Source organism: Chelonus insularis, unplaced genomic scaffold (genome assembly GCF_013357705.1).
Source record: "Chelonus insularis isolate UGA/USDA-ARS -01 unplaced genomic scaffold, ASM1335770v1 contig_406_pilon, whole genome shotgun sequence".
Taxonomy (NCBI): Eukaryota; Metazoa; Arthropoda; class Insecta; order Hymenoptera; family Braconidae; genus Chelonus; species Chelonus insularis.
Window position 1 is genome coordinate 586,912 of NW_023276563.1, and position 12,842 is coordinate 599,753.

At 29.8% G+C, this 12,842-nt stretch overlaps 4 protein-coding genes across 4 annotated transcripts; 3 read left to right on the plus strand and 1 right to left on the minus strand.

The window, feature by feature from the left end:
* Positions 1–335: 335 nt before the first annotated feature.
* RpS20 (ribosomal protein S20) lies at positions 336–1,203 on the plus strand. Its single transcript, XM_035087326.1, has 3 exons — positions 336–497; positions 694–799; positions 879–1,203. The coding sequence occupies exons 1-3, from the start codon at positions 495–497 to the stop codon at positions 1,133–1,135; spliced, it is 366 nt and encodes a 121-aa protein (XP_034943217.1). The 5' UTR covers positions 336–494; the 3' UTR covers positions 1,136–1,203.
* Positions 1,204–1,353: 150 nt separating this feature from the next.
* On the minus strand, positions 1,354–3,065 carry eIF2alpha (eukaryotic translation initiation factor 2 subunit alpha). Its single transcript, XM_035087108.1, has 5 exons — positions 2,906–3,065; positions 2,521–2,762; positions 2,184–2,415; positions 1,743–2,091; positions 1,354–1,656 (listed from the first exon to the last, which is right to left on the minus strand). The coding sequence occupies exons 2-5, from the start codon at positions 2,756–2,758 to the stop codon at positions 1,471–1,473; spliced, it is 1,005 nt and encodes a 334-aa protein (XP_034942999.1). The 5' UTR covers positions 2,759–2,762; positions 2,906–3,065; the 3' UTR covers positions 1,354–1,470.
* Positions 3,066–3,156: 91 nt separating this feature from the next.
* Usp20-33 (Ubiquitin specific protease 20/33) lies at positions 3,157–7,518 on the plus strand. Its single transcript, XM_035087107.1, has 3 exons — positions 3,157–4,017; positions 4,084–6,089; positions 6,173–7,518. The coding sequence occupies exons 1-3, from the start codon at positions 3,599–3,601 to the stop codon at positions 6,463–6,465; spliced, it is 2,718 nt and encodes a 905-aa protein (XP_034942998.1). The 5' UTR covers positions 3,157–3,598; the 3' UTR covers positions 6,466–7,518.
* Positions 7,519–8,138: 620 nt separating this feature from the next.
* VGAT (vesicular GABA transporter) lies at positions 8,139–10,770 on the plus strand. The gene is made up of 4 exons (XM_035087148.1): positions 8,139–8,421; positions 8,704–8,992; positions 9,243–9,369; positions 9,503–10,770. Exons 2-4 carry the CDS (start codon positions 8,715–8,717, stop codon positions 10,685–10,687), a joined length of 1,590 nt encoding a protein of 529 aa, XP_034943039.1. The 5' UTR covers positions 8,139–8,421; positions 8,704–8,714; the 3' UTR covers positions 10,688–10,770.
* Positions 10,771–12,842: the final 2,072 nt, after the last annotated feature.

Here is a 12,842-nt window from a genome sequence, read left to right on the forward strand (position 1 = left end):
ATCCTACATTCTATAAATACAATTTTTTAGTCAGGATTTAAATAAAAATAATTAATTAAGACGAATAGTTAACCACTATCGATGTCAACTTTCGATGTTTATCAAAATAGTCAAATACACTTTTTTTTGTTTTTTTCATCAAATTTTTAAGATGTTGTTTATAAATTTTGAATTATTCATAAATCAATAAGAATGTTGTTATAACTTATTACAACTTTTTTAAGAAAAAAAGTTTTCATATTAATAAAAATGAAAAATAAAATTTCATTTGAGTTTAGAACTTCCTGCAAGGAAGGACATTTTTCCTAAAAACATCGAACGACGTGGCATCATTTGATACTGCTTGAAGTTGGTCAATAATCAGTAAAATTAAGATGAAGAACCTTTTCCGGCCTCTTTGGCGTTAGCACGTGTACGTGTATTACACTGGTTCAGCGCTGATCAGTTTTTGATTAAAAGGACTGGATCATCTCGACCAGGTTAATTAATCTATCATGGTAAGAAAATTTTTATTACATCTTAATAACTTTCAAAACATTTTTTCTTCAATTTTTTTTTTTTTCTATCACAAATATGCACTTTTAAATTGAGAATGAGGTTATGAATCAGTGTATCATGACCAATGTTATATACTTATTTATTCCTATAAAATAATCTGAATTCATGTTATAAAATTTTTATTTATTATTCCAGGCTAGTTTAAAAGCAGATAATCCTGAAAAACCAGGACAAGAAGCAGCACCAGTTCATCGTATTCGAATTACATTGACCTCAAGAAATGTACGGTCATTGGAAAAAGGTTAGTCGAGTCTGTGTTTACTATAAACACTGAACATTACATTGTTGTAGATTAATACAATCGATTATATTGATTACAGTATGTTCTGACTTAATAAGTGGTGCAAAAAGACAAAAACTAAAGGTAAAAGGACCCGTTCGTATGCCTACGAAAATTTTAAGAATCACAACTCGAAAAACTCCTTGTGGAGAAGGTTCAAAAACATGGGATCGTTTTCAAATGAGAATTCATAAAAGAGTAATTGATCTTTACTCGCCATCTGAAATCGTAAAACAAATTACGAGCATCAATATTGAACCTGGTGTAGAAGTTGAAGTCACCATTGCAAATGATTAAATTATGAGAAAATCATGAAATATGTCAATTTTCATAACAATTGAAAAATAAAACAATTTTTCTGTAAACTTGTTTATTATATTAATTCCTTCCATCTCAAAAATAATATTAAAGTCCATTGTTTTTTATATTAAATTGAGTTGAAATAATTATCAGTAATTGATAATTTTTCTCTTCATTAATATTTTTACAAACATTGAAATAATTGAAAATAGGTATCAAATACTTTATGAATTTTATTATTTATAAAATTTTATTATAATATTGAATATTAAATCAATTATTTATCCAACGGTGTGATACTGATCGATCCGTGTACAATTTAATAGTCAGGCTTAATCTTCTTCCTGAGATTCTTGACCTGCTTTACTGTTTCGACCTTCATCTTCACTGCCACTGAATTCACCCATACCTTCAATGTCTTCTTCATCGTCATCACCAGCTACTTGAGCATTTTCCATTTCTGCTCGTTCCATTTGTCTTGCTAGCTCAGCTTCATCAGTTGCTGTAACTACTTTAGGCTGCAAAAGAAAATAAATACAATTAAAATTTTAACTAATATTTTCTAAACTTTCGGAAATACAACTATTTACAAAATTTAACATACCGCCATTTTAATGTCAAAGACACCGCCGAGAGATGTAATTTTTTCTTTAATAACTTCGATAGCATCATTAAGCGCTTTTAAACCATCTGATTTTTCGGGAGTTGAAGTTGTCATAACATAAAGAGGAGGTGCTATTAAATTAATTTTAATTGGAAGTTCTTCTGTAGAAAGAGCAAGACCAGCTTTTAAAGCAGTTTTTACTGCATCAATTCCTTCATAACCGTAACAAGCAACTTCAACATCAGCTCGGATCTTGACTGCTTGAGAAGTAAGCTTTCTTTTGATATTATTGAGCAAAACTTCTTTTGTCTTTTCGTCTAGTCCACATTCTGCAAGAATGGAAGGATCCCTAAAACAATATTAATGAGTAGAAGGCAAAGATTTTTTTTTTAGTCTTAAATAAATGAAAGTGAAAAAAATATCTTATTGAAATTAACTTACAATACTGCTTGTTTGAAAAAATCATAGGCAGAAGCTTTTTGTTTTTTATATTTTTCTTCAAAATGCCAGGCGGTTTTTTGATATAAATCTTCGAGTTGTTCATCACTATCATAATGGAGTAATTCGGCAACGTGTCGTAGGATTGAATTAACTGCTTTAGCTTTAGCGTACCTCTCGGTACACTTTTCAACATCTTCTGATGATACTCGACGTTTACTCAAGTCAATATATCCTAAAAAAAAAATCAATTACAATTAGCTAAGAAAATGACTACGCAACTTGGAATGAAGAATTCTAAGATAAAATAATGTATACTTTAATATTAAAAATAATTTACCTTTCTCTTTATCAACTCGAATAACAACCACAGGTTCTGTTTTTCCTACCCTAATAAGTTTATTAATTGATCTAATACGCCTCCTGGACAATTCAGATAACAGAATCATCCCTTCAATATTATTATACTCCAATAAATGAACATAGGCTCCCATTTCTGCTATACTTCGTACATTAACCATGACAACATCTTCAACCTCCGGATATTTTTCCTTATAAAAACGACACGAAAGAACCATGATGCTGAAAAAATTATTATATTATTTTTAATAATTTAATATTTATTTATCTCATGTATAATTTAACTCACGTAATCTGAGAGGTTATATTTAAGGTTAAATGAAAAAATGATTGATAATTATGACAATACTATAATTTGAGGTTACCTGAATAATTGTAGTACTACAACAATATCTCAATAGTTATTAAACACTTGTAAAACCAAATAATGTTTGCTGAAAAATTATAAAATGCTTTAAAAATCCATGTGGAAACTTGTGTTAGCTGTTGACTGATGAAAAAGAATGCAGTGATCCTCAATTTACATGCAAACAAAATTAAAGTCTGGTTCTCAACCACTTATTTACATGACTTGATTATACTATACACTTTACGTACTTTACTGTACTTTGTTGATAGGAATTCGATGTTAATGGAGTAACCATCAATTCATAAATTTTTCATTAGTCTCTAATAGTATTAAAAATAATTGGTAATTAGAGTGGACTTAGGTAAAACAATTAATTTGGACACGTTTTAAAAGCGTAATATGACCTTTGGAAGCTGATACATGTATTGAAAGTGGTTTCTATGTTGGTTATGCTGAGAAATAACATCAGCTGACGGTATATCTCCAATGACAATCGTTTTCGTGGTCAACATTCGACACAAATGTATCCAGCAGGTTAGAAAAAACGTTTAATGTTGTTAAAAAAGAAGAAAAAAAACAAAGGAAAATAATGATTCATTAATTATAATCGGTAATTATTAGAACTCTTGATAAGTGATTGTATTCTGAACCCGTGCAGCAATACGATTTATTTTTGTCGATATTAGAAGATTAACAGTCAACATTAAAAATGCCTTTCGTTACAAGAAACTGTCCTCACATGTGTAATCATTCAGACTTTTCAATCATCGAAGCAATTTTTGCCCAAAAAGAAAAATTCACCAAGTGTAGTGACTGTGACAATGAAGGCCCCAATTTGTGGCTATGTCTTTATCCTGGTTGTCGATGGGTTGGGTGCTCCGAGAATCATTTAGATCACAATACAATCCATAACACGAAAAATCCACTTCATTGTACCCATATGAACCTTACGTCTAACAGAATCTGGTGTTACATCTGTAATAAAGAAGTCTTAGCTAGGCATATACCATCTCCACCACTTTCTCCTAGCCAAATGGACACTAAATTTGATAGAATAAAGTACTCTGGAGATGTTCCCACAATTCTAGATAACAAGGTTGAATTCGACACAAGAGTGCTTATCGATAGGTAGCTATAAAATTTTTATTTATATGTTCTTTCATTTAAACACATTACTAATTTAAATTTTTGCAGATTCTATTGTAATAATGAGCAAAAATATGAAAGATATTTTCATGAAAGGTCTGGAGATTCTCCTGATAGTAGTGACTCCGAAGATAGTAAAGATTTTTCTGGTAAACCAAGAGGTTTAGTCGGCCTACAGAATATAGGAAATACCTGTTACATGAATGCAGCACTTCAAGCACTATCAAATGTCGTTCCTCTCACTCAATTCTTTTTAGAGTGTGGCCATATGGTTAATTATATCGCAAAGGAGAGAAAACCTGGATTGAGTTTAAGTTACATGAACTTAATCAAAGATATGTGGAATAGGAAGACTAGAGGATACGTTGTTCCTAATGGAATTTTGTCAGGAATCCGAGCTGTAAATCCAATGTTTCGAGGATATCATCAACATGACACTCAAGAATTTCTTCGATGTTTTATGGATCAACTTCATGAAGAGTTAAAAGAACGTGTAGAAGAGGATAGAGAAATAAATTATAACATGAAAAATATGAGCGAACAGTCATCGGAAGATGAAGAGACAGAAATAGATGGGAATGATTCCAGTCAATCTGATGCTGAATATGAAACTTGTGATTCGGGAGTTAGTGAACAAAGTTCACTAAGTGATGATGGAGAACGTGGCATGAAAAGAAGATACTCACGAGTATCACAATCAGAAAAGCTGAGAAGTAAATTTACTACTAGGAATATAAAAAAAAGTGTTGATGAAACTTTCGCTCAACCTCAAAGATCACTTCAAAGCTCTCCTACTAAACACAGAGTAAAAAAGCCTGTAAAGACGCGAAGTATTATAAGTGACGTTTTTGATGGAAAACTTCTTAGCAGTGTTCAATGTTTAACGTGTGATCGAATATCAACTCGGGTCGAAACTTTCCAAGATTTATCATTACCCATTCCAAGTAGAGACCATATAGACATGTTGCATCAAGGATCTTTAACACCACAAAAAGCAGGACCATGTTCTGATGTTGTTTACGTAGCAAATCAATCAAGTTGGTTTTCTTGGTTCTTTCAGTTATTGCGTTCATGGATTTGGGGACCAGTTGTAAGTCTGCACGATTGTCTGGCAGCATTTTTCAGTGCAGATGAATTAAAAGGAGACAATGTTTACAGCTGTGAGAAATGTAATAAGTTACGTAATGGAATTAAATATTGTAAGGTACTAGAGTTACCTGAAGTATTGTGTATACATTTAAAAAGATTTAGACATGAATTGATGTTTAGTTCAAAAATAGCTAATTATGTATCATTTCCTCTTGATGGGCTTGATATGCGTCCGTATTTACATAAAGAGTGCGTATCTAAAGTAGCTACTTATGATTTGATTTCGGTAATATGCCATCATGGTACTGCTGGAGGTGGTCATTACACTTGCTACGCACTGAACATTGACGTCAACCAATGGTTTGAATTTGACGATCAATGTGTTACCCAAGTATCGTCAGAAACAGTTCGAAATTGTGAAGCCTATGTATTATTCTATAAAAAACGTTCGCCAGAAATGCTTCAATGTCGCGATAAAACAATGGAATTAATGGAGATGTCTTCTAAAGTTCCGGAATTGAATTTCTTCGTCTCCCGTCAATGGATTAATCGGTTCAATACTTTCTCAGAACCTGGACCGATAGATAATTCTGATTTTTTGTGTCCTCATGGTGGTGTCAATCCCATCAGATCTGCATTTGTAAACAAATTAAGTACGCCTCTCCCTCAAGCAGTTTGGGAGTATCTTTATAATACTTTTGGTGGTGGACCAGCTTGTTCGCATTTGTATGAGTGTCCAACTTGTGAAGAAAAGTATGAGACACTTCAAAAACGTCGACAGTACGAAATGGAAATTTTCCAACGATATAACAGCATGGAAAATTCTACTGCGATTTATGCAGTAGCAATGTCATGGCTGCGACAATGGCAAAACTTTGTTAAAGGCAAAGAAATTCAACCACCTGGACCAATTGATAATTCGTCGATTATAATTAACATTAATGGGCAAAAAGATTTAAAACCAGGTAAGTTTATCAATCCAAAAGGATATATATTACTAAAAATATGTTGTTGTGTGAGTTGGTAAACTTTTATACAATTATTTTAGGGTCTGATTGTGCTCAAGTATCTGAAGAAGTTTGGCAGTGTTTTGTCAACATTTACGGTGGCGGACCAGAGTTAATGCTATCATGTCAAAGGCCAACATCGAATACTTCTGTACATTCCACGTCACCTTCAAATATGTTGGATCAAAATCCGAAATCGAACCGTTTGGAATCTAAAATCAATAAAAACACGGTAACCAAAAGCTCAGAAACACTTTCGCAGCAAGATAGTGCTATCGAATGTTTGACGTCTGATAGCGATTCATTGAAATCGCAACGGGTGACAAGTGGATAGACTTCTGTTTGGCATTCAAGTTAAATTTAAAGAATTGTTCCTTTATTTATTTGGTGGATCAATTTCCATACCACGAACGTTTTAAGTGCACTTGATAAAATGAAAACCAATAAGTCCATGCATTATCGAACTGAATTCAAAACTTTTATCTGTTTAGATTTTATATCACATTTCATTAAATAATTATTTATTAATTGTTTAATTGTTAAATTGCAGTCACTTATTTCAGTTAATTATGTGCAGATTATTTTATATATGTTCTATTAAAGAACAAATTATTCTTATAATAAACATCTGAGTATTATTATGATTATTGTTTAGTGTTTAAATAATTTGAATATTTTCTTCCATTATAAATATTAATAATAAATTGTGCAATTTTTAAATGTAATATTAACCTAATTTTATTCTTTTAAAATAAGCACGTAACGTTCGAAAAATGCACTTTATTGATAGCCAAATTAGACAATTATTGGGTTCATTTAAAATATGTTTAATTTCAATTATTTTTGATTGTTGGGTTACTTTTTAATAACTTATAATTTGTCTTATTTTTATTCTTCTGTTTGTTTAATTTCGTTTACTTTTTTCGAGTAATTATCATTACTTACATGTTACATAACACATTGTTATTTGTATCACACCTCCATGTACAAAGGCATTTCACAAAACTAACTGCACTCCGAATAATTCCAAAATATTTTTTTTTATCAATAATTTATAAAAAAATTTAAATCTACTTAACAAAATGAACAATAATGGGAGCAATCTCAGCCTTGACTGATAATCGAATTCAAATTTTTAATAATGTTTATTTTTTTTAATTGAATTTGTGTGAAATGCCACGTTTGAATGTATTAGTTTAAGTAGAAACTCGAAAATTAAAATACAAAAATTGTCTTAAAAATTTTTTTTATTATTCTTTCTGTTGGGTTTCATTTATTGTAACTTATTAATTGTTAAAATCAACATGCAAAGTAATGAAAGTAAAGTAATAGTTGATAATTTATGTTAAATTAACTAACATTTAATTAATGAAAATCTAAATCTATTAGTTGCACTATTTATAAAAATTAATTTCCAAATTATTTTATTCAATCAGAAAAAATATAATTATAGCTCTAAACAAACGATGATTTTTTGAATTTTCATTAACAATGTAATTAAAGGGAATGCTTGTATTATGTCAAAAAATTTCAATAATTATACTATTCTTTATTATTTAAAAAATTTATTCAGAGCTAATTATTATTCATCATTTACTATTGAATATATTAAATATAAGCTCCATAGTTGTGATTCATCAGTCAAAAAATAAGTGTGGAACACATCAAACATAACGATTGAAATAAAATGATATTCTCATGTGTATATAAATAAAAAAAACACATTTATTTTACCAAATCTGAACATTGTAACTTTTTCAACTAAAGTGTGACTTACTATAACTATAATAAGGATTAGCATACAATGGATAATCTTGTAAATTGTAGTATTAACAAGAAAACTTTGATCTTTTATGGAAAAATAATCTTCTAAGTACTAATAGGATGCACGTGAGTGTAATATAATTTTGAAAATTCTCTGCGCGCGTTGATTTCTTTTCTTCTGGACCACATCGATCGAGTCTTGCGCTGAAGGGTGATGCTGGCCATTCTATTTGCAACCCCCAAACGCCGCTTCCAGTCAATGTCGCGTTTAAAATTTTTGGAATAATCGACTAAACATATCGTGGTAGTCAGTAGTAAACCATGTGGTCTCACAGTCAATGTAATAACTAAACGGATTAATTATTTATTTTATCAAAATCATCAGTACAAGTGCCTCTAAAATAGTTATATTAGTCTAGAAGACGTATTAGCAGGGCAGCAAAAGTCACAAAGTCTCTCAGTATAAAGTGACTTATTTTCTCTCGTCAAAACTTCATCAATAATTCTTACTAATTTTATCAAACACGTGAGTATCTTCTATATTAACATAAAATTTTATTTCACCAGTGCCTCTTTGTTGTTTAAATTCTGCAATTAGTTTATCCTAATTAGCAGCAAAAAATCGATCAAATTTATCTATATAATCATATTTCTTTCAACGTTATCATAAGAATTTAGGATGCTGCACTATAAATCAATAGACCAGCAAAAAGTTTGCCTTCAATTATTGACTTTTATTATTTTATTTTTGATTTTTAATGTTAATTGCTATTCGATTTATTTGATAAAATCTATTTCATTCTTAAAGATATCAAAAAAATGGCGAATTTCCGTGGATTTAATATTCCAACATTCGGAGCAACAGTAAACGTGATGTGGGAAACATTAAAAGCTAAATGGCCAGAAAATAGCCCTTGTATGGAATTAATTCGGGGTCCTGAGCCAGGCTATCGTCCACGACAAACAGAAGAGGGGTTCAAACCTTACGGAGAGGGTGGAGAACACACTGAAATGACAGAGATGAATGGGGAGCAGGCGTTTGGGGGTCAAGATAGTATGGGAATGGCAGAGGATTCTTTTAGTTACCAGAGAAATGGGTACGTTCATAATTAAAATGTAGCATGTGTGTTCTTTATTAAGATAAGGTATTGGATATTAAATGAATATCTATAGGAATCTTTATTATATATTATAGACTTCAGTAAATTTGATAAATGATTTCACGATATAAAATCGTTTATGATGTATTTATAATAAAAATTTATAGCATTTTCTATTATTGAACAGCACATTTTTTATATTATTAGTATCATTAAATTTATTGATTGATTTATCAATCGCTTTCAGTGATAAAGTCAGAGGTGGAAGTGTGAGTAGTGGAGAATTTAGTGAATATGACGACGGCGGAGAGTTTGCTTCAGGAGTAAAAATCAACGAATGGCAAGCAGCATGGAACGTCACCAATGCCATTCAGGTATGTTCAATGTTTTAAGTATCCATAAAAATGTAAAAATAATAATTAAGATCTGAAATTAAAAAAAAAAAATCAAAGTTTAAAAAGCTATTAATGAATCACCAATGAAAATTATGTTTGTTTATTTCTCTAGGGTATGTTTATCGTCTCTCTTCCCTTTGCGGTTCTTCGTGGTGGTTACTGGGCCATAGCGGCGATGGTAGGAGTAGCCCATATTTGTTGTTACACAGGAAAGATTCTAGTCGAGTGCCTTTATGAGTTGGACACCGTGACTGGACAAAGAGTTCGTGTTCGAGACTCGTATGTGGCTATAGCAAAAGAGTGTTTTGGACCAAGATGGGGAGCACGTGCTGTTAACATCGCTCAAATAATAGAACTGCTCATGACATGCATTCTCTACGTCGTCGTTTGTGGAGATTTAATGATTGGAAGCTATCCAGAAGGTGCTATAGATGCTAGAAGCTGGATGATGCTCATAGGAATTTTTCTTATTCCACTCGGTTTTCTCAAATCACTTCATGGGGTCTCAGTTCTCAGTTTTTGGTGTACAATGTCTCACATCTTCATTAATGTCATCATTCTAGGCTATTGCCTGTTAGAAATAGGTGATTGGGGTTGGTCTAAAGTCAAATGGACTATTGATATGGAAACCTTTCCAATCTCTCTAGGAGTAATTGTTTTTAGTTACACATCTCATATATTTTTACCAACTCTAGAAGGAAATCTCATGGACAGATCTAAATTTGATTGGATGTTAAACTGGAGTCACATTGCAGCTGCAATTTTTAAATCAGTTTTTGGTTGGATCTGTTTCTTAACTTTTCAAAATGACACTCAGCAAGTTATAACAAATAATCTCCATTCACAAGGTTTTAAAGGGCTAGTGAACTTTTTTTTAGTTATTAAAGCTATTCTGTCTTATCCTCTACCTTATTATGCTGCTTGTGAACTTCTAGAAAGAGCCTTTCTACGAGGCAGGCCTAAAACTATCTTCCCAACAATTTGGACTGTTGATCATGAGCTAAAAGTTTGGGGTCTTGCCTGGAGAGTTGGTGTAATTGTTTTTACTATTCTCATGGCTATTTTTATTCCTCATTTCAGTATACTTATGGGATTCATTGGATCATTTACTGGGACTATGCTTTCTTTCATTTGGCCTTGTTATTTTCATTTAAAACTAAAGAGGAGCTCGATGGAGATGAAAGACGTTGCTTACGATTGTTTTGTTATATTTTTAGGAGTTCTCTTTGGTGTTATTGGAGTTTATGATTCAGGGAAAGCACTTATAAAAGCTTTTGAAATTGGTCTTCCATTTTAAATACTAAAATAATTGAGAGAATATTCAGATATCTCGTTTTAAATTGAATAAAGAGAATAAAAAACTTTGATTATCGAAGGATGAATAAAAGATAAAAAAAATTCTAATGAATTTATTTATCATAATTGATATCCTTAGAAAGAAATTTTATTCTCTTTATTCTGAACTCTTGTTTTTGTATTCGCTTTATCACGAATTGTTTCTAGAATTAAAATTAAACTTCTGTTTATTTTAATTATTGAACTTTTATATTTGATACTTGAATTCGTGTAATTGTTTTTTTAAATCAAGTGTCTTCCATTACTCTAGTATCAAATGAATATTTATTATTAACTGATTAAAATAATAAGCATCAACAAAACTTGAGAATATTTTAAGATTCAATGGTTCAATGATATTTTTAAAGAATCACATTATATTGAGTTGTGTTTTGTCCTGTAGAGACAAAATAATGGTGATTGTAAAAATTCTTCGAAGATGATCAATAAAAAATTAATGACACATACAGAAGATAATATGTACAAGAATATAACAATACGTTGTTAATTAGGTTTTTGGATTTTATAACTGTATCATGAAAAGACAGTTGCGATTATTTATAAATAATATAAATATATAAATAAGAAATATAAAGAAACTATCAGTAGATAAATGTTAGAACATGAAGATTCATGATATTAAATAAAATTTCATCAACATGTGAGAGGCAATAATATAATTAAAATAATATAAATCATATAGCATTTTGCAAAATGCTAATGGAATAAAAAAATATCCCATGTCTTCCAAGATCTCATGAGAGATTAATAAATCAATCATTAATTAAGTTTAAGAGTTTAATTGTAGGTCAATAATTACTATTAAATATAGTGTTTTTTTTATTTGAATGATGGGACTATTTTCAGGAAAAATAATCCAAGATTGCCCAAAAATATAATAAGAAGAATTTTAGCAACTGAAAATAAAAGATAAAAATATTAATTTTAATATTCATAACTGAACATGTTTTTACTTCGTTTATGTAAAAGAAATACCTTTAATTGTTTATGAAAATTTACATTTAGTATATTAGATAATTAATTCATACAATAAAATATTTGTTCATTTCTTCAAATATTTGAAATTTGTGTCTTCCAAGAATGTCTTCCATTAAATAAAAAAAAGTTAAATTAACTCTTGCCAATAAAAAGATCATTGCGCGTTACCAAATTATATCAATTGTTAAGTCAGATGAATAAAATTAATTGAGAGAATTATATACGTTAAGATATAACACAGAATAATTGTGAATAATTATTTATGGAAAAAGTTTATTATTGTCAATAGTAATTAGATATATTTAAATAATTTTGTTACCTATTCAAATAGTCACTATAGCTTTTTATTTAAATAATCAATGTCTTCCATACTAATTTGATCCAAAGTTTACTTGTGCTGAACAAAACCATGTATAAAAAATAACAATTATTTAGCCAAGCTTATTATAAATTTGTATTGAAATAATTAAAATTGAAAATGATTTGTAATTAGTGAACGAAAATTTTTCAAAAGTAGGAGAATATATTACATGATTTCTATTACAATCTTTTGATTAATTTTAGGCCGTAAAAGAGACGGCTAAGATTTTTCAACAAAAGTAATAAAGTTTTATGACTTATTGTACAATTTATAGTAGAATCAATAAGAGAGCAGTTAGACATAACAAATCAAGTACTCTTTTATTGGTTGTACTATATCCATGAATAATTATTGGAGAAAAAGATAATTATATACCTGTAATATATTAATATTTAAAGAAAGAATAAAATTATATAAAATAAGTTGATGCCATAAAGTATAAAATAAATTGTAATTGAGATGAAAAAACTCCTAAATGTAAGGCACAACGAATCAGTTCCACATGGTCTGGCGCCTTCTATAATTTCATCTCTTTAATGTTAAAATCAAGTGTACACAATAGATTGTAATGATGTAACGGGCTTCCATATAAAAAAAAGAAGATAAAAATATATACTATGGAAATTTGTCATGATTGAGATTTAATTTATTTTTATTACCTTTATATACTCACACTGATATTCTTTCAAATATGCTTGAATTATCTTAAAACCTCACTTATAGAGTATTTTAAGTGAAAGTTATTTCTATTTCAATA